This window comes from Lithobates pipiens, unplaced genomic scaffold (assembly GCF_037356315.1).
Source record: "Lithobates pipiens isolate NorthernLeopardFrog02 unplaced genomic scaffold, aLitPip1_a1.2 Scaffold_27, whole genome shotgun sequence".
NCBI lineage: Eukaryota > Metazoa > Chordata > Amphibia > Anura > Ranidae > Lithobates > Lithobates pipiens.
In genome coordinates, this window is record NW_027507788.1 from 13298287 (window position 1) to 13322007 (window position 23721).

Genomic DNA, 23721 nt, shown 5'->3' on the forward strand with positions numbered 1-23721 from the left:
ATATAACTTACAGGTGGCCTCTCATACTTTTCTTAACTTCAACAATAATGTCAGGATCCACCCAGATACCTGACCAGCAGCTGGCATGCCACCTAGAGCCTGAGCCGGCTGCTTCTGACACCCCCCACCCCCCCCCCCCCCCCAGTGAGAATTGGAGGGGAAAAATAGAGAGCCAGTGACTGAAAGTCACTGCTCTTCACTCCAAGAAAACTGAGTGATCAATGGTCACGTAATTGCTCATTTATTAGGTTTAGAGCTTGCAGGAAACAACTGCAACATTGGACTGATGCTGAATCCATATCAAGTGAGTATGTATGTTTATCTTTTTTTTTGCTATCCCACATTTCTCCTTTAATAACAAGTTCACATTTAAAAATATTCTCAAGAAATATGTTATATCTTTCTTCATCCTTGCCAATTTTTTTTACCAAAACCAGAAGAGAGTAGGTGATTAGGGGGAGGGGGGGGTTAGTGGGCCACTGTGCGTACAAAGGTTTATGTATGTTTTTATTCCTAGATGAGTCTACAGAAAATGAAAACTCTACGGCTACTCCATTGACAACTACACCTGGACCATTCACCACACACACCACCACTAATACCACTCCTTTCATATTGTCGTCAGGTAACAAAAATTTGCTAGCAAATTTTCAAAGTTAAAAGTAAGCATAAGGGAAATGCACTTAGGGTTAGGGTTAAAGTTCATAGGTTAAAGCAGGGGCGCAAACAGCCCCTCCCCCACAAAAAAGTCGGGGCTTAAATTAAATAGTGGGTGTGGCTTACATGGCGTGGCTCACGGGGGTGTGGTTTGAGTCTGAGACGAATGAGGGATGGAGAAAGGAAGGAAAGAAAGAAAGAAAGAAAGAAAGAAAGAAGGAAAGAAGGAAAGAAAGCGAGGAAAAGAAAGAAGGAAAGAAAGCGAGGGAAAGAAAGAAGGAAAGAAAGCGAGGGAAGGAAAGAAGGAAAGAAGGAAAGAAAGCGAGGGAAGGAAAGAAGGAAAGAAGGAAAGAATGAAAGAAAGCGAGGGAAGGAAAGAAAGAAAGAAGGAAAGAAAGAAGGAAAGAAAGAAAGCAAGGGAAGGAAAGAAAGAAAGAAAGCGAGGGAAGGAAAGAAAGCGAGGGAAGGAAAGAAAGAAAGAAAGAAAGAAAGAAAGAAAGCGAGGGAAGGAAAGAAAGAAAGAAAGAAAGAAAGAAAGAAAGAAAGAAAAAAAGAAAGAAAGCGAGGGAAGGAAAGAAAGAAAGAAAGAAAGCGAGGGAAGGAAAGAAAGAAAGAAAGCGAGGGAAGGAAAGAAAAAAGAAAGAAGGAAAAAAAGCGAGGGAAAGAAAGAAAGCGAGGAAAGGAAAGAAAGAAAGAAAGAAAGCGAGGGAAAGAAAGAAAGCGAGGGAAAGAAAGAAAGTAAGAAAGCGAGGGAAAGAAAGAAAGAAAGAAAAAAAGCGAGGGAAAGAAAGAAAGCGAGGAAAGGAAAGAAAGAAAGAAAGAAAGCGAGGGAAAGAAAGAAAGAAAGAAAGAAAGCGAGGGAAAGAAAGAAAGAAAGTAAGCGAGGGAAGGAAAGAAAGAAAGAAAGAAAGCGAGGGAAGGAAAGAGAGGGATGGAGGCATAACAGGCCCATATCCTACACCACAATAGCAATATATGTATTCCAGAAAGTTTAACAATCAACAGATAAAAATACTCCAAACACCTGGTGTTAGCGCTTAAATCATCACAACACCATGGCTGTTATGGTGTCAGGATGATTAAAGCGCATTATTTATATTATTACATTGTAATATAAAATGAAATAACTCAACTCACCATAATGTAGAATCAGTGGGAGCCCCAAGTGTGTCACTTGCCACATCGCCTGCCACCAGATGTCATCAAGTGTCCCCAGCAGAGTCCATCCTTATATCAGACATTCCCAGGAGAATCTGTCCTTACATAAGGTGTCCCTCATAACTTCAGGTGGGCCCAGTATAGTCCCTCCTTACATCAGGTGCCCCCAGTAGAGTCCCTCCTTACATCAAGTGGCCCCAGTATTGTCCCTGCTTACATCAGGTGGCCCAAGTAGAGTCTCTCCTTACATCAGGTGGTGTTTCTAAGTCAAAGTTTTGGATTACAAGTGGTATTACCTCATTTTTGAAAAAAAAAAAAAAAACGAACACCTGCAAGACAAAGGCATAATGAGCTAGTATGCATAGCATACTAGCTCATTATGTATTACTCCCCTGAGATCGAAGCCCTCGCTGCCATGCCCGTACACAGCACCGGCCGACGACATCACTCTCGGGGGTTACTTCTGGGTATAGTGGCTCAGACTCTTTGATTGGCCTGAGCCACTATGACGTCACTCCCATGCATGCGCACGGGAGCTTCTGGTAACAGCACAGTCTAACTGAAGTCTGTGCCATCGCTTCAGTTTGCTTCAGTGCGCATGTGGCGATGATTTCAGCACATGCAAATACAGGGGATATCTCCTAAACCATGCAGATTTAGAAGCTATCCGGGGTAGCTACAGGTAATGCCACATACACACTATCGGGAATTTGGCCAGAAAAAGAACGATGAGAGCTTTTCATCGGAAAATGCTACCGTGTGTATGCTCCATCGGAATTTAGCTGTCCGAATTTCCGCCAGCAAAAAATTGATAGCATGTTCTCAATTTTCCAGATGGAAAAACTTTCTATCAGAAATTCGGATGGTGTGTATGCAATTCCAGCCAAAACTCACGCATGCTCAGATTCAACTACGAGATGGAAGCTATTGGCTACCTGGTATTGAATTCCTTTTTCTAGTCCCATCGTACGTGTTGTACGTCACCGTGTTCTTGGTGGTCGGAATTTGGTGTGACCGTGTGTAGGCAAGACAGTTTGAGCGAAATTCCGTCGTAATTCCATTGGGAAAACCATCAGAGCTTTTTCCAATGAGAATTTCCGATTGTGTGTACGCGGCATAAGTCTTATTATGGGCTTGCCTGTAGCAAAAAGTGGTCTGTTAATTTTGTTTTTTTGAAAATGCATAAAAGGATATTTGATCTTTGCCTTAGATCTCCTCTACCCATATGGATCCGCTATCGACAATGTCAATCCAAAGGAACTTGATGGAGGATCTCCAGTGATATTTTCTTCCAGACAAATCCCACTTTTTGGAAGATATTACTATTATCTTTATGTAAGTATCATGATTCATATTTTCTACATATATATTTTTAATTTAATTTCTCAAACATTCTTATAACATTAACAAAAAACAATAATCTTACCATTTTGAAAGAAAGCTTCATTCTTTTTAATACTGTCCAGTGGTTATACACTCATCTCTATGTATTAGGCAATTATCTATCAGTCCTATATTGTATATTGCTGTGGGTGCAAAAAAAAAAGTTGTTCTCAATTTTCTCATTCACAGGTGAACAATAATGGTCTGATATCATTCAGCTCACCAATCAGTCAATATATACCACAAGCTCTTCCTGTTGCTTATGGAAATCCGTTCCTGGCTATCTTCTGGGCTGATGTAGATAATAGAGTAACGGGTGATATATATTACCGCGAGAGCACCGATCCCGCTCTTCTGTCTCGGGCCACCTCCGATGTCAGAAGTTACTTCCATGCCGTGAATTTCACAGCTCAGTGGGTGTTTGTGGCCACATGGCACCGAGTTGCGTATTTTGGATCTTCAACCAACAGGGTAAAGATATTTATTGCTTTTTCTTTAAATTGCAGAAATTGTTGTTTTCTAAACTTTAAAATGTCTTTCGGAGGTTTAGCCTTGAACAATTATTTGATGTATTTACAGGTGAACACATTTCAGGCTGTCCTGACCACCGATGGCAATCAGACCTTCCTTCTGTACAACTATGAAGATATTCAGTGGCCAAGTATTTATGCTAATGGTTCCTACCAATATGGACCTTTGTCTTTGGTGAGCATTTCTCTTTACGCCTAAACTATACGTTTTTTGGAACATTTCAAAGAAGGTAGTCAGTGGTCAAGTATGTATCAGGCTTGTGCAATTCGTTTCAGAAGACCTCTTTCACACCACACCGCCCATTGCGTCGGCAGTAAAACGCCGCTATTTTTAGCAGCGTTTTACCGCCGGATTTGCGGCACATTTCGGCCGCTAGCGGGGAGCTTTTACTCTTCGCTAGCAGCCGAGAAAGGGTTAAAACCGCCGGCAATGCGCCGCAATATCGGCGTTTTGCCGGCGGTATTACAGCGCTGCCCCATTGATTTCAATGGGAAGCAGCAGTGGAGGAGCGGTAAACACACCGCTTCAAAGAAGATGCTGGCAGGACTTTTTTTCTGACGTCCTGCCAGCGCACCACTGTAGTGTGAAAGCTCTCAGGGCTTTCACAGTACACACAATGGTGCAGCTTCTTTAGGGCAGCTTGCAGGCGCTATTTCTAACGCTATAGTGCCTGCAAAACGCCCTGGTGTGAAAGGGGTCTAACGAATCGAAATTCAGCCGAATTTTGTATTTTTTGGACATTCAGATGCATCCAAATGTCTGAATAAAAAAATAACAAATTGCAACGAATACGAAAGAATTTTTTTTTTAGCGGATATAACAAATGAATTCGACGTGATTCGGTAATTCTTTAAAGATCTAATGAAACAAAAGGTCAGCTCAAAGTAAATCTTATAGTCCAATCAGCTGATTAATTTTCTGCCGGAGGTTGGATTACTGGCAAAGTGCATTCCTGAGAACTGAGTTAGAAGAGTGTTGTATTGTATTTGAGCAGAGAAGAGATATTGTCATTGTGTGTGCTAAAATATTCAATAAACAAACGACTTTCCAAACTACGAATCATTAACACGAATGTATATACATACATAAATAGCGAATTTCAACGAATACGAACGAAATTATAGCGCATATAACGAATGAATTTGACATGATTCGAGATTCAGTATAACGAATATCGACACTCTACGAATAATAACGAATTATCCCGAAAACTTATTAACGTAACATAGCGAATATAACAGAACGAAATGATGTATTTTACGAATGACAACGAACCGAAACTAAACGAAATTTTCCGTTGTGCACAAGTGTAGTATGTATATAAATGGTTCATCCCAGGATGGTCCTTTGGCTTTGGTAAGCAGTTCACTTTACGCTTGAACAACATTTTTTAAAATTCCCTGTAGACTTTCAAAGAAGTATTATTTCTTGATCATACATCACGGGACACAGGAGCTTCATTACATAGTGGGTTATATAGGCACCTCTGGTGATTGGACACTGGTTGACCCAATTAAAGAGAATTCCTCCCCTATATAACCCCTCCCATCAGGGAGGCACCTCAGTTTTTTCGCCAGTGTCTGGTCGATGGTCACGTAAAACTTAGCTCTATGCGGGTCCCGGCGAGGGCCGAAGGGCTACAACAAACCGGATCCATACCTCGGGCCGATAATTGACTCCCAAGATGGTATGGTACCCGGGCCTCGTCTGCCGAAGACACGAGGTTTTGCCTGTAAGTCCTCTCCATTGGAAGACTGGACTCTGGGACAACCAGACTTGGGGTACTGTTTACTCAGGGCGCCCGTAAGTTTCTGGCAGAGTTTTTTACAAGGCCCAGGTAGGAGAATCTTTTCGTAAGATTCCCAGATACGCCTGAAGGTTGGCTAACAATACCCGCCGTGATGGGTGAAGGCTGGAATTGGTCTGAAATCAGCAATTCCTGCGGCGGGGAACAGGTATGGGAAGTCATCCTATATATTTTAATATATGAATGGATTTCTTCATTTTGAGTAGTTGTATGTCTTACCTGGTTTCCACCACTTGAGGGAGTAAGAGCAAGCCTGATGCATACTTACATGCCTTTCAAACAAACACGCTCAGTGAAATGCCTGGTTCTCCCAGCTATTCACGTTTCCTTGCAGTCCCTGCGACAATATAAGTAAAAAAGGGGTCCCACGCAGATCGGGGGGTCCCAGGTCACTCCTTTTGGGTTCCCCTTCCCCCCCCGGATCCCGCGGTCCTCGTGCACGCGCGCGGGCGCGTGCACGCGCGCCGGGCGCGCTCCCGGCCTAATAGGGAAAGGGGGGGGGGTGTGGTTGCCAGCTGTGCACAATCAAGTGCTCCAGACTGTAATGCAGGCGCCAAAACGGCCGTTTTAAAAGCCCAGAGCGTCAGGGGACAGTAAGGTGAGACACAGGAGCTGTGGGCTGTAAGCATCCGTGGGATTGGATCCAGGCGAACCTTAAGACACCTACTCGGCATCATATTGTGCAGTTAAGCTTATATTGATTTATTGTGAGACTTTAAGCACAACAAAGTGATTGCATTTTACACTAGTAACTCTGCTTTGTAGCTCAGTACTATGTCTCCTCGTAAGAGGGTTTCAGGGGCAGGTAACAAAAGCACTGGCAGGTCACCGCCTGGGTCCAGGGGTTCTAAAGGTGCATGCAGATTACCATCCCCCTCTGCAAGAGTGGAGCCTGCATCTCAAGACGAGTCAGTGCCCCTTTCAGGCTTTGCAGCCTCTCCTAATGTCGCAGCCCCGGTCTATGTCACTGAGGACTCCCTTAGGGCTTCATTGGAGAGTTTTGAAGGGAGGATAATGAATTTTATTTCTGCTTCCCTAAAAGATAGCAAGAAAAGGGCTAGATCCCCTCCCTCTGCTGAAATCCCTCTCTCAGACAGCTGCTCTGAAAATGAGGAGAGATCCCTATCTTTGGAAAGGGATCATGAGCAGTCGGATCAGTCAGAGGATGAGGAGTCAGTCCCCTCCTCCCAGGCACTCAGAAAGCAGGTGCAGTATTATACTGAATTGGTGCGTACCACGTTCAGAATGCCAGCTGCTGAAGTCGCTACATCCTCTGTCTCTTCCCTGGGAGTCAGGAAAGCTCCACAGACTGCTTGTTCCTTCCCAATTCATCCTTTAATGGCTGACTTGATGTATAAGGACTGGGGACATCCCGATAAACTGTTTACTCCTCCCAAGAGGTTTTCTATGTATTATCCCGTGGAGGAAAGCTTCACCAAGAAATGGGGGGCCCCATCTGTGGATGCGGCTATCTCTTGTGTGAATAAGAACCTAACTTGTCCTTTGGATAATGCGCAGGTATTTAAGGACCCAGCTGACAAAAGGCTGGAAACCTTGTTAAAAGCCTCCTTTTCCATGGCCGGCGCTGTGGTGCAACCTACAGTCGCAGCCGTGGGGTTGTGTCAGTTCCTTAAGGAACAGGTTAAACAGATGTTTGAACTCCTTCCTAATGAGGAAGTAGAGAAATATGCAGAGATGCCTCACATCTTATGTTTCATAATTGATGCGATTTTGGATTCTGTCCAACAAGCATCACGTTTGTCCCTCATGTTGGTACACATGCGTAGGGCTCTATGGCTAAAAAATTGGGCTGCTGAAATGTCATGCAAAAAGCATTTGACTGGGTTTCCGTTTAAAGGGGAACGGTTGTTTGGAGAGGAATTAGATAAATTCGTCCAAAATATTTCGGGAGGTAAATCTACACTCCTTCCAGTCAAGAAGAGTAAACGTCCTTCATTCAGGCGTACTCTTTCTCCCGAAGCGTCGAGCTCTAAACAGTGGCGACGGCCTTCTCAGCCCTCCTCGGCTGCAAAGCCTCAGGGCCGAGCCCAGGGACAGAAAAGGACTTGGGGGCGGAAGCCTGCCAAGCAGTCCTCCAAGACATCCTTGTGAAGGGGCGCCCCCGCTCGGCCGAGTGGGGGGAAGGCTCCTGCAGTTTGCAGGCGCCTGGCGGGTAGAGATTCAGGACAAATGGGTGATCTCTTAAGTATCTCTAGGCTACAGGCTAGAGTTTCAGGAGATTCCACCTTCCCGTTTTCTAAGGTCAAGGATCCCCAGGGATCCGATAAAGCAGAAACCGCTATTTCTGGCCTTAGATCAATTACTATCCCAAGGTGTGATAGTAGAGGTGAGCCCGAAAGATCAGGGTTCAGGTTTCTATTCGAATCTCTTCACCGTTCCAAAACCAAACGGAAGTGTCAGACCTATCTTGGATCTGAGAGACTTAAACCGGTTTCTACACATCCAGACCTTCCGGATGCAGTCAATACGCACTGTGGTCTCCTCCCTGCAAGGAGGAGAATTCATGGCATCAATAGATATCAAAGACGCATATCTCCATGTGCCAATATTTCCCGCACACCAGAAGTTTCTGAGGTTCGCGGTAGAGCAGCGCCATTTTTAATTTGTGGCCCTGCCGTTCGGCCTAGCCACGGCCCCTCGAGTCTTCACGAAGATTCTAGACCCTCTCTTAGCAATCTTAAGAGTTCAGGGCATAGCCGTCATGGCTTACCTAGACGACTTGCTTCTCGTAGAGAGAACTGCAACATGCCTAAGTCGCAGCGTCACCAAAACGCTAGAACATCTGGGCCGCCTAGGTTGGATTATAAACCTAGAAAAGTCGTCTTTACAACCGACCACCAGGTTGGATTACCTGGGTCTGATTATCGACACCGCTCAGGGCAGGGTGTTCCTTCCAAAGCCAAAGGCCTTGGCCATTGGAGATCTAGTGCGCCTGATTCTGGGCAGAAGATTCTCCTCCATTCGGTTGTACATGAGACTGTTGGGAAAGATGGTCGCCTCTTTCGAGGCCGTTCCATTTGCCCAGTTCCACTCAAGGCCCCTGCAAAGATGCATCCTTGCGATTTGGAACAGGAAGCCCCAATCCCTGGATCTTCCTATGCGTTTATCCCCTCGGGCACGCAAAAGTCTTGTCTGGTGGTTACAGACCAAAAATTTGCTGAAAGGCAAAACCTTTCTTCCCCTCTCATGGAAGATTGTCACCACGGATGCCAGCCTGACAGGTTGGGGAGCCGTGTTGCAGGAAACATGCTCGCAGGGAAAATGGTCTGCGACCGAAAGTCTGCTGCCCATAAATGTCTTGGAGATTCGGGCAATTTACATGGCACTCAGAGAGTGGTCTCACAGACTGCGAGGTTTCCCAGTTCGGATTCAGTCCGACAATGCCACTGCAGTGGCTTACATCAATCACCAGGGCGGTACCAGAAGTCTGGTGGCCCAAAAGGAGGTGAATCGCATACTTGTCTGGGCAGAAGAGCATGTTCCGTGCCTCTCTGCAGTCTTCATTCCAGGAGTGGAGAATTGGCAGGCAGATTATCTCAGCCGCCAGCAGTTGTGCCCAGGAGAATGGGCTCTGCACCCCGATGTGTTTCAAGACATATGTCACAAGTGGGGCACTCCAGACGTGGATTTGTTTGCGTCCAGATTCAACAGGAAACTGGACAACTTTGTGTCAAGGACAAGAGATGCACTTGCTCAGGGGTCAGATGCTCTGACAGTTCCCTGGGATCAGTACAATCTGATCTATGCCTTCCCCCCGAACCCGCTGTTGTCGAGGTTCTTGGGAAGGGTCAAGAGGGAGACGAAGCCGGTCCTTCTAGTGGCCTCGGCTTGGCCCAGGCGACCATGGTTCGCAGAAATCATGAAGTTGGCAGTGGGCAGGTCATGGACCCTCCCTCTCCGGCCAGATCTCCTCTCACAGGGTCCAATTTACCACCCTGCTTTACGCAGTCTGAATTTGACGGTCTGGCTGCTGAGACCCACATTTTGAGAGGCCGTGGTCTTTCGGGGCCAGTCCTCTCCACTCTGGTCAATGCCAGAAAACCGGCCTCCAGGCGTATCTATTACAAGATCTGGAGGGCATATGTTTCCTGGTGTGAACCCAGGAGATGGCATCCTAGAAGGTATGTCATTAGCAGAATCTTGGCCTTTCTCCAATCAGGCCTTGAAATGAATTTGGCCATAAGCACCATCAAGGTGCAGATTTCGGCCCTATCGGTCTTTTTTCAAAGATCGCTTGCATCACATTCCCTAGTACGGGCTTTTATCCAGGGGGCTATGCGGATGAGACCGCCAGTCAAACCTCCGGTATGCCCTTGGGATCTGAATTTGGTTCTCTCGGCCTTAGAAGCCCAACCATTTGAACCTCTGCATCTGGCTTCTTTAACTCTCCTGACAAAGAAGCTGGTGTTCCTAGTAGCCATATCCACGGCTAGAAGGGTATCAGAATTGGCAGCTCTTTCCTGTAAAGAGCCCTATTTAATTATCCATAAGGACCGAGTGGTCATGCGTCCCAACAGGTCCTTTCTACCTAAGGTAGTTTCAGGTTTTCACCTGAATCAGGATGTAATCCTACCATCCTTTTTTCCAAATCCTCAGTCCACAGAGGAAGAATCCTTACACACTTTAGATGTGGTTAGAGCAATCAGTCTTTATCTTCAGGCAACTGCTCAGATAAGAAAGACTGACTGTTTATTTATTCTGCCAGAAGGCCCTAAAAAGGGTCAGGCAGCGTCAAAGTCCACTCTTTCGAGGTGGATCAGACAGGTTATTTCTCAGGCCTATGACTTAAAGGGGAAGATTCCTCCTTTTCAGGTGAGAGCGCACTCTACTAGGGCTGTAAGTGCTTCTTGGGCAGTGCATCACCAGGCCTCCCTGGCTCAGATCTGTAAGGCTGCGACTTGGTCATCAGTCCACACATTCACCAGATTCTATCAGGTGGATGTCAGAGGGCAGGAGGATATCGCCTTTGGGCGCAGTGTACTGCAGGCTGCAGTTTAGGTCCTCAGGTCCCTGGCGGTCTAGATTCATGATCTGTGTCTCCCTCCCCTCAACCTGAGCATTGCTATGGGACATCCCACTATGTAATGAAGCTCCTGTGTCCCGTGATGTATGATCAAGAAAATAGGATTTTTATATACAGCTTACCTGTAAAATCCTTTTCTTGAGAGTACATCACGGGACACAGGGCTCCCGCCCCTCTTGGGTTTTACGTGGTTTCTTATTGCTTTGCTACAAAACTGAGGTGCCTCCCTGATGGGAGGGGTTATATAGGGGAGGAATTCTCTTTAATTGGGTCAACCAGTGTCCAATCACCAGAGGTGCCTATATAACCCACTATGTAATGAAGCTCCTGTGTCCCGTGATGTACTCTCAAGAAAAGGATTTTACAGGTAAGCTGTATATAAAAATCCTATTTTCATGAGCTAAGCACTGTAAAGAAACACATTTAGAAGCTGTAATCACATGGCTTTGTTTATCACTGGAGCAACTCTTAACCGTGTTAACAATTACATAGCCATGTCAACAGTCTATTGCTTTGTTTGTAAACGAAGTGTGAAGCCCCATACACATGATCAGACTTTCCGATGGGAAATGTGTGATGACAGGCTGTTGTCTGTAAATCCGACCGTGTGTGTACGCTCCATCGGACAATTGTTGTCGGATTTTCCGCCAACAAATTTTGGATGGCAGGTTTTCTAATTTTCTGCGGACAAATGTCTGTTGTCTGATTTTCCGAGCGTGTGTACACAAGTCCCTCGGACAAAAGTCCAAGGTACAAACACGCATGCTTGGAAGCAAGGACGAGCCGGAAGCGGTCGGTCTTGTAAACTCACGTTCGTAACGGAGAATTAACATTCGTAACGCGGCAAATTATGAAATCTCCAAATGCAGCGCACAATTCTCTTCTTCTTTAATGGGATAATAATGAGGCTGCTTTGCTGGTGATACTGATGGAGTTATTGCAAATTCATTTTCAAAGGTTTTTTTTTCTAGTGATATCAAGAATAATATTATTATATTTTTTATTTTTTTTGGCAAGTCACCACACCACCATTATTCCATAGTTTTTAAGATCAAAGATTGTCAAGTATTATTCTCCACAATTTTTTTTTATTGTACATTAAAAAAAAATGAAACAAATAAAATTAGACATGCTATCTGCCAATAGAACTTAACCAAAAAGTGCATATGCTTTTTTTTATTATTATTTTGGCAAGTTACCAAAACACCATTATACTGTTATTTTAAGATCAATTATACAACTATGTTGGTGTCCCTTGTTAATTTTAAATAGTATTTTTTTTTAATGTAACTGCCTACTCCCAAACTGTCATTTGAAGTAAAACACGTAACCAAGTATTATTCTACACAATTTTTTTTTCTTGTGCATTAGCCTCCCTGGCGGTATTCCTGAGTCTGAAACGGGGTGGAATTTCACTACCATTAGCGGTAACTCCGAGCCAGACTCGGGATTGCATTGCAGGATACAGGGAAAATTACTTACCTTGTCCCCTGGATCCCGCGATGTCTCCCCGCTGTGTGTGTGAGCCGTCCTCCACTCGATTCACACAGTGCCGAATTCCATCTGGCTCTTTTCCCTGCGAGCGTTGCGACGCACGGGGACGGAGAACGGCGCCAAATTCAAAAAAGTAAAAACACAGTACATATACAGTACACTGTAATCTTACAGATTACAGTACTGTATAAAAAAAATGACACATTCCCTTTGTCCCTAGTGGTCTGTCCAGTGCCCTGCATGCACTTTTATATTATAAATAGTTTTTTCTGCCTGGAATTTGGAGATTGTCCATAGCAACCAAAAAGTATTCCTTTATGTCAAAAGTGGTTTTAGACCAACTAGAAAACAGCGATAATAAATTAGAATCACTTGCAGAATTGAGCGATAGCGATTTCTGGGGAAATTCGTCATCAAACACTAAATCTAATGACAGCGACAATTCTGCAACTGAGCAAATCTCAGTGTTTTTGATTTGATTACATTATTGAATAATTTTTATTATATTATTATTTGTTATAATTATTTATATTGATTTATTATATTATAATTTATGATTCATTTTTCAAAGTTTATCATACCCGGGATGTCTACTAGACTCTGGTTTGGACAGATTTAAGTGCGTTATTCCTAAGAATTACAATATAAAATGCCAAATTTCCATGCAAAATAATTGTACCGCTTTTAGCACCAAAAATCTGAAATAATCATACCGCCAGGGAGGTTAAAAAAATAAAACAAAAAAAAAATTAGACATGCTATCTTCCAAAAGAACTTAACCAACAAGTGCATTCTATGAACTTAACCAACAAGTGCATTCTATGCATCCAAAAATAAAGAAAATATACCAAATGAAAGTATTATTAAACCAAAAAAAATGATGTCAAAGCAATAGCTCCAAGGCCAATAATAAATAACACGTTATCTCCTCCGATTCCGCAACATGGCTGGTTGACGAACGGCCGTTCAGAAACAAACTGAAATATGCGAACTGAAAAGTGCGAATCAACACTCACCAAACTTCTACAAACACAAAATTAGCAGAAGGAGCCCAAAAGGTGGCGCTAAAGAGCTGAAAAACCACGTAGTACATCACTACATTCCTAATTGTTGGCCAACAATTGTACGGCCGTGTGTATGCAAGACAAGTTTGCGCCCACGCCCTTCGGACAAAATTCCACGGTTTTGTTGGCCAACAATCCGATTGTGTGTACGAGGCTTAAGGGTTGCAAAGAAATCCAAACGTAAGGCTGGCCATACATGGATCAGTTTTTTTGGGGGGGTTAAACTGGTTTAGTAACCAAAGAACTTGGAGGATGGTTAGTCAACATTAATAGAATATTTGTGCCAAATCTTACAATGTGTTATATTTATGCTGCATTTTTTTTTTATTATTTAAATAGTTTAAGTAACACATCACCAATGTGGCTAAAACATGGACTTCATGTCTTTATTGACTTAAAGCGGGAGTCCGCCGGGACTCCGCGTTTTTTTTTTTTTTTAAAAAAGCCAGCAGCTACAAATACTGCAGCTGCTGACTTTTAAAATAGTGACACTTACCTGTCCAGCGTGCCCGCGATGTCGGCACCCAAAGCCGATCTCTCGATCATCTCTCGGGTGCTGCCGCCGCCATCTTGGGTATGGGAATCAGGAAGTGGAGCCTTTCGGCTTCATTTCCCGGTTCCCTATTGCGCATGCGCGAGTCGCGCTGCGCAATAAGGATGGACCCGCTGCCTCTGGGATCTGTGTGTTTCCCAGCAGGCAGCGGGGGACTTTCGGAAAGGGGTGTAATCTACGCCCCTTTCCGCAGAGAGCTATCCCGGAAGTGGGTGCAGATACCTGTACTGTACAGGTACCTACACCCCCCTCCCCCCTGAAAGGTGCCAATTGTGGCGCCGGAGGGGGGGAGGGTTCCGATGAGCGGAAGGTCCACTTTAGGGTGGACCTCCGCTTTAAAGTGGGGTACCCCCTAAAAAAAAAAAAAAAAAAAAAAAATAATAAAGTCAGCAGCTACAAATACTGCAGCTGCTGACTTTTAATAATTGGACACTCACCTCTTTCCCCGCTCCGCTCCCGGCGCCGTCATTCATATTGTGGGCACCCGGCTGTGGCTTCACAGCCAGGCATCCAGTGCACATGCGCGAGCGGCGCAGGGCGCCGTGATATGCCGCGCAGTCACCTGGGACATGTGACAGGTCCCAGGTGACTGTGCGGCGCGAGGGGAACTGATGTCACCAGCCCCGGCAAGGAAGAAGGCAGACTACGAGGGACCCCCTAGCAACAGGTATTTAGAGGTGAGTAAATTATTTTTTTTATTTCAATTCTTTTTTTTTTTTTTTTTTTAAGAATTTTAAAAAAAATATATTTTTTGGTGGCAACACCACTTTAAGTAAATAAAGTTTACACAGTGATAATTTCAGTGTAATGTGCATAGACAATTCTTTCAAAATGTTTTTAACCTGCATAGGCTGGGCTGAACAGCGGCTATGAGACAGGATACTACACACTCCCAGGATCCCTCACACTCTCCATTGCTAATTTATCATCTACAAGCAACGCCAATGTAACCGGACGTTGGGCATTTAAAGTGGACAAACTACATCCAGAAGACATCAATGGAAATATAGGTGAGATTCCACTAAATTTAACCCTGTGGTAATAATTGTTAATAAAATAAATACTATTATCTTGCCAATGATATAACTATTTTCAACAGAAAGATTTTTTTTTTTTTTGTGTCTAAACATTATTTAGAGTTGTTTCTGCAGGGTTTACTTTAAGTTCCTTTTTTTATATGGTGTTTATATTTTAATGAGCTTCTGTTTTATTATGTAAAATGTTAATATTTATAGGTAAAACTCGATATTCAGGGAAGATTAACCACTTCCGCCCCGGAAGGTTTTACCCTCTTCCTAACCAGGAAAATTGTCTGCAATACTGCACTGCGTTGATTTAACTGACAATTGCGCGGTCCTGCGGTATTGTACCCAATTCAAATTGGTGTCCTTTTTTCCCCACAAATAGAGCTTCCTTTTGGCGGTATTTGATCACCTTTGCAGTTTTTTTTTTGTTTTGTTTTTTTGCTATAAACAAAAAAAGGCCGACAATTTTGAAAAAAAAAATAAAAAGATATTTTTTACTTCCTGCTATAAAACACATCTAATAAAAAAAATCAAAAATCTAATTTCTTCTACAATTTAGGCCAATATGTATTCTGCTACATGTTTTTGGTAAAAAATAAATAAATCCCAAGAAGCGTATATTGATTGGTTTGCACAAAAGTTATAGCGTCTACAAACTATAGGATAGATTTAGGGACTTTTTCATTTTTTTTTTTACTAGTATTGGCGGCGATCAGCGATTTTTAGCGGGATTGCGACATTGCGGGGGGACAAATCTGACACTAAGTGACACTTTATGGGGACCAGTGACACCAATGCTGTGATCAGTGCTGAAAAAAAACAAAACGCACTGTCACTGTATAAATGACACTGGCAGGGAAGGGGTTAACATCAGGGACGTTTAAAGGGTTAAGTGTGCTCCTAGGGAGTGCTTTCTAACTGTGTGGGAGGATGCTGTGACTGGAGGAAAACAGAGGTCTGTGTTTCTGCTTAGCAGATACACAAGATTTCCATTTTCCTCCCTCGCAGAATGGCAGTCTGCCTTGTTTACATAGGCAGACCGCCGTTCTAGCTCTCCTGTGAACGATCGTGGGTGGCAGCTGATTGGCTCCCGCTGTGTCCAATTACTTTGGGAGCTGGGTTCTGTTGTGCGCCCCAGAGCAGAGGAGTGGAATCACATACAGGTATGTGATTTTGCACTTAAGGGCTGCCCTGCCAATGTATATGTACTTGGGGTGGTCCTTAAAGAGGTGTTGCCATTTAAAAAATAAAAAAAATAAAAAAATAAAAGTCAGCAGCTACAAATACTGCAGCTGCTGACTTTTAATAATCGGACACTTACCTGTCGCAGGGTCCATTGATGCGGGGGGATCGAAGCCCCACTCGTCTTCCCCTCTGTTCGGCGGTGCCAGCATTGTAACTCTGGGCGCCCGGCTGTGGCTTCACAGTCAGGAACCCACTGCGCGAGTGGCGTTGCGTGCCGTGATTGGTCGTGCAATCATCTGGGACCTGTCACGTGCCCCAGATGATTGACAAGAGAGAGGGGGCAGCACCGGGGGGAAGTGATGTCAAAGCCCAGGCACTGAAGGAGGCAGACTATGAGGGAACCCCTAGCAACAGCCATTTAGAGGTGAGTAAAGGAAGTTTCTTTAGGAACATTCATGAATTTTTTTTTTTTTTGGGGGTCCAACTTTACTATAAGTAGTTCAATTCTGTATTTACTCCACCTACCTGCTTCAAAGCTACTGAAATATCAAGGCACACAGGAAGTGCATTGTTTTTAATCAGGCTTCAAACTTATAGACTTTGTGATTGTTAGAAGGAGCAGTAAAGTACAACCATTGTGCTCCAAAGCAGGAAGCCCAACCTGCATAAATAATATTTAAATATGTCTGCCTTTATGTACATACAACTATAAAATACAAAACATTAAGTCGGTTAGCTTTACAAGCTTTACTGTTAATTTTTCAGGAATTAAAATAAGACACGTAGCCATTGTTAGCTCCACTATCAAAGTAATTACAGATGTAGCGCCGACTCCTGAAGAGTATGCACTATGTTTTAGAAATGTAATGTTACACCTGAACTGCAGTTTGGTTTGTGTATAATTATTCTAAATTTTGACCTCAGCATCAGTCTGCCGGGACTATAGGGTGTTCAGCCTGGCCTTAGGGGGCACTGTCTCCTCTGGCAGGCATGGAAACACAGTCTGGTTGGGTGCTTTGAGGTTACTTTCTCTCGGAGCCCGTCCAGTGGGAGTGTCACTCTTGCTGTGCTTTATGGGAGAGGGTACTTAAGATGTGGATGTCACATGGTTCGGGGGTTCCGGTCCAGAAGTATGTTCTGACTCCATGGTCCTGGTCCTCCTGACCAGCCCCCAGGAAGGCTACTGCCTGGGGTGCGAATCCACCCGACTTTATGTCTCAGGGCTGGCTAGCCCGAGGCAAGAAAACTAACGAAAGGTTTCGTAGGTGGTCCGGTGTCATCTCCGGTTGTGGAGAGGCCCAGCAACTTTGTAGCTATCCAGGGGAGGACTCTTCAGTAGAAGGCCACACACGGGTTGGGTTCTTAGCAAGAGCCTGGTGAGGCTGAAGGACCTGAGTGAATTCCGGCTGAAAGATACTGGTACCACACGAGTATTCAAGATTCCTTGTTCATGTTCTACAACAAAGTCTGTGACAGAGACTTGTTCCTGATTTGAGCACCCTGTTGACTGCTAGGCCTTGTGAGAGACGGACTACCCAACTAGAGTGAACATCCAGCTGTGAATGGCTATTCTTTGGATTTAGTCAATGTAAGCAAGTTCATTATTATTAACTTTGACACTAAGGCCGCGTACACACAGGCGGACTGTCCGCCCAACTAGGTTCGTCAAACAATTTGACAAACAGTCCGTTCAAAATTAGCATGAACGGACTTGACCACACACGACGAACGAACAGTCCGCTGAAAACTCGCGCGATGACGTGAACGGCACGTACGACGGGACGAGAAATTCGACATCCAATACACTGCAATGCAACCTTCGCCGTGGAAATCCTTTCTGAGCATGCGCGAAACTTAATTTGACGAACAAGCCTACACACGAGCGGACTGTCCGCTCAAACCAAGTTTCAGCGGACTGTCTTACGGGAATTCCAAAAAACTTTGTTCGTCAGACTGTCCGCTGAAACTGTCCGCTGAAGCCCACACACGAGCGGACTGTCCGCTGAAACACTGTTCAGCGGACAAAGTTGGGCGAACAGTCCGACCGTGTGTACGCAGCCTAAGAGTACCTGGACTTTTCTCCTAACCCTCTGATCCTATACTGAGAGACTGTTCTTTAACTACGTTTTTGCAAATAATAATCCCTTTAAGCGGATCTGTCGTCAGTCTCTAAAGTTTCTGGGCCATCTACCATGGGAACCCTAGGCATGCAAATTGAGGTTAAGAAGGTAACAGTAAGCCCAATCAAACCAGCAGCTCCTTCGTGGGGTTAGTGCTACACAGACATGGTCATAACATCTTCTAATGAATTTGAGCTACCATTAAAAAGTCTGTCTGCAAAATATTCTCAGAGGACATGTTGTGCAATGTTTCTTGATCCTTGCCCATTTTATCAAACCGGAATGAGATTGTTGAGTTAGGAGGCCGCTGTGTGTACAAATGTTTAGGTATGTTTTTTTTTTCTTCCTAGATAATTCTACAGAAAGTGAAAATTCCACTGACGTCCCATTGACGACAACTGGGCCATTCACCACACGCACCACAACTGTTACTTCTCCTTTCATATTGTCTTCAGGTAACATCAAATTTGAATGCAACTTTTAAAATAGTGTAAACCGGGCATGAGGGATCCTAAGATCTTCTAATTGATCTGCAATGAATCTCACTCGTCAGCTGCTCCGACAGATTCTGTGCAAAATTGTCCACCTAGCCGAGGCTAGAGTATCACGTTGGCACATTTACATCTTCTTAAGCAATGGTTATATTATAGATAAAGTATATTCTTGGATGGGGAAGTAAGTAATGATTCTTCTTTTGGTCAGATCTGCTCTACCCATATGGATCTGCAATTGATATTACCAGTCCAAAGATAGATGATGGAGGATCTCCAATAATATTTGCTTCCAGAGACATCCCAGTATTTGGTAGAACTTACCCTTATCTCTATGTAAGTATTCTGTTTAAGCAAAATCTCCTACTACAAACATTTTCAATTTTCACACAACCGCCATTTCAAAATGAGACTTCACCCATAGAAATTCTGTTCTCAGACCATACACCCAGTTCCCTTTTTTTTTTTTTTGGAAAATTAGATACCGTTCCTCCAACAAAAATGATACATCACTACTTAAAACACTTTTCTTCTCAATTTTCTCCTTCACAGGTGAATAATAATGGTCTGTTATCATTTGCATCACCCATCAGTCAATTTACGCCACAAGCTCTTCCTGTACGTTATGGAAACCCGTTCCTGGCTATCTTCTGGGCTGATGTAGATAATAGATTAGCGGGTGATATATATTATCGTGAGAGCACCGATCCCTCTCTTCTGTCCCGGGCCACCTCTGATATCAGAAGTTACTTCCATGCCGTGAATTTCACAGCTCAGTGGGTGTTTGTAGCCACATGGCACCGAGTTGCATATTTTGGATCTTTAACAAACAAGGTGAATATACTACCATCATGCCTTTTTAAATTTGCAACAATGCTTGTTTTCAAACCTTGAACTTTTTATTTTAAATTTTTTTGGATGATTAATCTTGAACAATCAATTTCTATATTTATAGGTGAACACCTTCCAAGCTGTTCTGAGCACAGACGGTAATCAGACCTTCCTTCTATACAATTATGAAGATATTCAGTGGCCGAGTATGTCTGCAAATGGTTCTGCTTGGGGTGGACCTTTGGCATTGGTGAGCAGATTACTTTAGTCTTGAATAGACATGTGCAAAAGGAAAAAATTTGTTTAGTTTCGTTTCGTTTTAATTCGTTAATTCATTAATTTCGTTTAGTTATATTCATTAACTTCCTTAAATTTGTTTTCGAATTTCGTTTAGTTTTCTACCGAATTCGAAAAATCGGCCACATTCAAAAATATTTCAACCAAATTCGAAAATATTTCTACCGGATTCGAAATGATTTCAACATGATTCGAAATTATTTCAACCGCATTCGAAATGATTTCAACATGATTCGAAATTATTTCAACCGCATTCGAAATGATTTCAACATGATTCGACATTATTTCAACCGCATTCGAAAATATTTTGTAACCCGACTTTAGGGCTATGTATCTCTGGGTCACTTGGTGCTAGAAACTCCATTTGGTTATGGATATGGATATGTTGTAGTGCTAGTACTATTGTGTTTGCATACCAAATTTGGGGTTTCTAGCTATAAGTGACCCCAAGATATGTGGCCCCAAAATCGGGTCGCAAAATGTAATTCTCTGCTGCAGAAAAGTGCTTGACATTTTGTGACCCGAATTTGGGGCCACGTATCTTGGGGTCACTTGGTGCTAGAAACTCCAAATTTGGTATGCAAACACAATAGTACTAGCACTACAACATATCCAAAGTTTCTAGCACCAAGTGACCCCGAGATACATGGCCCTAAAGTCGGGTCACAAAATATTTTCGAATGCGGTTGAAATAATGTCGAATCATGTTGAAATCATTTCGAATCATGTTGAAATAATGTCGAATCATGTTGAAATCATTTCGAATCCGGTATTGAGTCGAATTTCGTCCGAATTCGGTTGAATTCGTTAGCATTGTAATTCGGTAATTCGGATGCATCCGAATGTCCGAATAATGAAAATTCGTCCGAACTTCGAATCGGAACGAAACGAAATGCACATGTCTAGTCTTGAACAACAAGTTTAACAATTCACTGGAGACGTTCTTAGGCCGCGTACACACGAGAGGATTGTCCGCCCAACTTAGTCCGCTGAACCGTGTTTCAGCGGACAATCCGCTCGTGTGTGGGCTTCAGCGGACTTTTTCAGCGGACAGTCTGGCGAACCAAGTCTTACGGAATTTCCGTAATTTTGTCCGTCCAAACTTGGTTTCAGCGGACAGTCCGCTCGTGAGTAGGCAAGTTGGACGGACTAAGTATGGCGCATGCTCAGAAAGGATTTACACGGCGAAGGTTGCATTGCTGTGTATTGGACGTCGAATTTCTAGTCCCGTCGTACGTGCTGTACATGTCATCGCGCAAGTTTTCAGCGGACTGTTCGTTCATGTGTGTGGTCAAGTCCGTTCATTCAAAAGTTGGACGGACTGTCTGTCGGATTGTCTGACGAACTTAGTTGGGCGGACAATCCTCTTGTGTGTACGCGGCCTAAGAAGTAGAATTTCTTGAGCTAAGCGCTGTAAGGAAACACATTTAGAAACAATGATCACATGGCTTTGTTTACTACTGAAGCAACTGGAGTTGACCATGTTAATGAGCACATGGTGAGAAATTGTTTTGTTGATAAACAAAGTCACGTAAACATCATGTCCACTGTTTAATGGTTTCAAAGAAATCCAAAGACCAGGTCCAGGCTGCTCACTGCTAGACTGGACTTTATTATTACAAATCAGATAAGTATCAAGATAAAAAGTCTTGACAATAGACTTTACGACTAAGCACTTTCTGTTTGTGAAATGCATCAAGCCTCAATGCCTGGATACTGCTCTACTTTACATCTGTATTCAATATTAAAGTTTAGGCTAGCAGTGAACAGCATGAAAGTACTATTTTAGTTTTTTTTCTTTTCAACTCAAAATAGGTAAGCTCTGGGACCTCCAGGAGACGTCCAGGAGACCCCTGTGAAACCACCTCTCTTGCAGGAGTAGGGATGATTTTTATAAAGGAGTTATGGTAAAAACTGTTGGCACATGTTCAGGACTAGGTCAGTTGAAAGAAGCTTTTCAAAACCTCAAGAAAAACTTAAAAGTACACTGCTTCCTTAACTTTTTATCTCAATGACTCCTCTGCATTTAAGAGATATGGTGAAGTTTGCTGAAATGTTCCAAATGTAGCCAAAGTTTCAGAATATCCTCCCAAACAAAGGTGATAAATGGTGTGGGAAGAGTAATGCCCCATACACATGATTGGATTTTCCAACAACAAATGTTGGATGTGAGCTTGTTGGCGGAAAGTCCGACCATGTGTACGCTCCATCAAACATTTGTTGTCGGACTTTCCGCCAACAAATATTGGCTAGCAGGTTCTCAAAATTCTCCTCCAACAAATGTTTGTTGTCGGACTTTCCGATCGTGTGTACACAAGTCCGTCGGACAAAAGTCCACGCATGTTCAGAATCAAGTACGAGCCGGAAGCGCTTAGTCTTGTAAAACTTGCGTTCGGAATGGAGATATCACGTATGTCTTGTAAGTCACTACGTTGGTAATTGTTGGCCAACATTTTTGTGACCGTGTGTATGCAAGTTGGAGACAACACCCTTCGAACAAAAACCCAAGCCTTTGTTGTCGGAAAGTCCGATCGTGTGTACGGGGCATAAGACTAACATGACAAAGACAGAATATGCTATTGCTGTGCTTTTCTCAGCCCACCATCGATAATATATTATCAGCACATTGTTAGGCCTTTTGGGTAGGAGAACAGTCGAAATGATTGGTTCCATTTTGAAGAACACAAATCATTTCCCTTTTGGGGTTTACAAAAGGACAGTACCTTATAGAAAGATTTAGGGTAAATACTGACTAATCAAATATTTTTGACTCTAGTTTTGCTTTTGTAGGAATAAACTGGGTTAGAAGGACTAGAAGGATGGTTGTGCTCTGTCATTATTTGAACATGAAGGCATCTTACAATGTGTTCTATTTCATTTGTATTTTATTTTGTACTTGGTTAACCATAACCAATGCTTTAAAAAAAAAATTTTGAACGGCATAGGCTGGGCTGAACAGCGGCTACGCTACTGGATACTACACACTCCCAGGATCCCTCACACCCTCTGTTGCCAATTTATCATCTACAAGCAACGTCAATATAACCGGACGTTGGGCATTTAAAGTGGACAAATTACATCCAGAAGATGTCAATGGAAATATAGGTGAGGTTCCACTGCGTTTAACACCATGGTAGTAAAATACGTATTATCTGACCCAAATCTGAAGGCCCTAATTTTATATTTTTGTGCAAATATATTAAGCTTTTTGTGTTATTGCAGTGATTACTTTAACTTAACTTTGGTATGGTATGAGTTATGTTTTATATAAAATGTTAATATGAATTGGTTAGACACTAAGAGGAGATTAACTGCTACATTTACTCCACCTACCTGCTTAACAGATATTGAGAGATCACCCACACAGGAAGTGCATTGTTTTTATGCAGAAATACAAAATGAAATATGGCCACTTTCATGTATATATAAATATACAAAATAAAACAGTAACACACATTAATAAGATTAATATCAACAAACTGATTTATAATAACATACTGTATATTTTTTGTAAAGATTGAAAATAAGACATATATCTTTTGTTAGCGCAACCATCAAAGTAATTACTATCATGTTGATATCATGTTTCAAGAAAATTCAGCTATTATTAAAAAGAGTATTTGAAAAATATTCTTAAAGGACATCTTGTGTGTCTTTCTTGATCCTTGATCATTTGACCAAAACCAGAATGGGGTAGGTGGGTTAGGAGGCCGATGTATTTGTAACGTTTTAGTTTTCTTTTCTCTTCCTAGATAATTCAACAGAAAGTGAAAATTCTACAGACACTCCATTGACAACAACACCTGGACCCTTCACCACACACACCACAACTAATACCACTCCTTTTATATTGTCTTCAGGTAACAGAAATTCGCAAGCAATTTTTAAAAGTTGTATAAAGTATGCATGAGGAACTCTGAGGTGTTCTTATATCATCTACAATGAATCTAATGCCGCGTACACACGACTAGACTTTTCAACATCAAAGGTCCGACGGAACGATTCCGGCGGACCATTCGATCGTGTGTGGGCTGCAGTGGACTTTTGATTTGCAAAAATCCGACAGACTTTAGAAATGGAA

At 43.0% G+C, this 23721-nt stretch overlaps 1 protein-coding gene across 12 annotated transcripts in view; it reads left to right on the top strand.

The window, feature by feature from the left end:
- Positions 1–23721, top strand: part of LOC143933542 (uncharacterized) — a 297764-nt gene that overhangs the window by 80364 nt on the left and 193679 nt on the right. For 10 of the 12 annotated variants that reach the window (XM_077456460.1, XM_077456458.1, XM_077456465.1 and 7 more), the window contains 11 exons: positions 518–625; positions 3026–3150; positions 3388–3669; positions 3778–3903; positions 14542–14701; positions 18372–18476; positions 18724–18848; positions 19065–19346; positions 19468–19593; positions 22586–22745; positions 23393–23500. In XM_077456460.1, the coding sequence (XP_077312586.1) occupies positions 518–625; positions 3026–3150; positions 3388–3669; positions 3778–3903; positions 14542–14701; positions 18372–18476; positions 18724–18848; positions 19065–19346; positions 19468–19593; positions 22586–22745; positions 23393–23500 (1707 nt within the window). The remainder of the gene's footprint in view (positions 1–517; positions 626–3025; positions 3151–3387; positions 3670–3777; positions 3904–14541; positions 14702–18371; positions 18477–18723; positions 18849–19064; positions 19347–19467; positions 19594–22585; positions 22746–23392; positions 23501–23721) is intronic. The other 2 variants (XM_077456468.1, XM_077456464.1) reach the window with 2 other exon arrangements.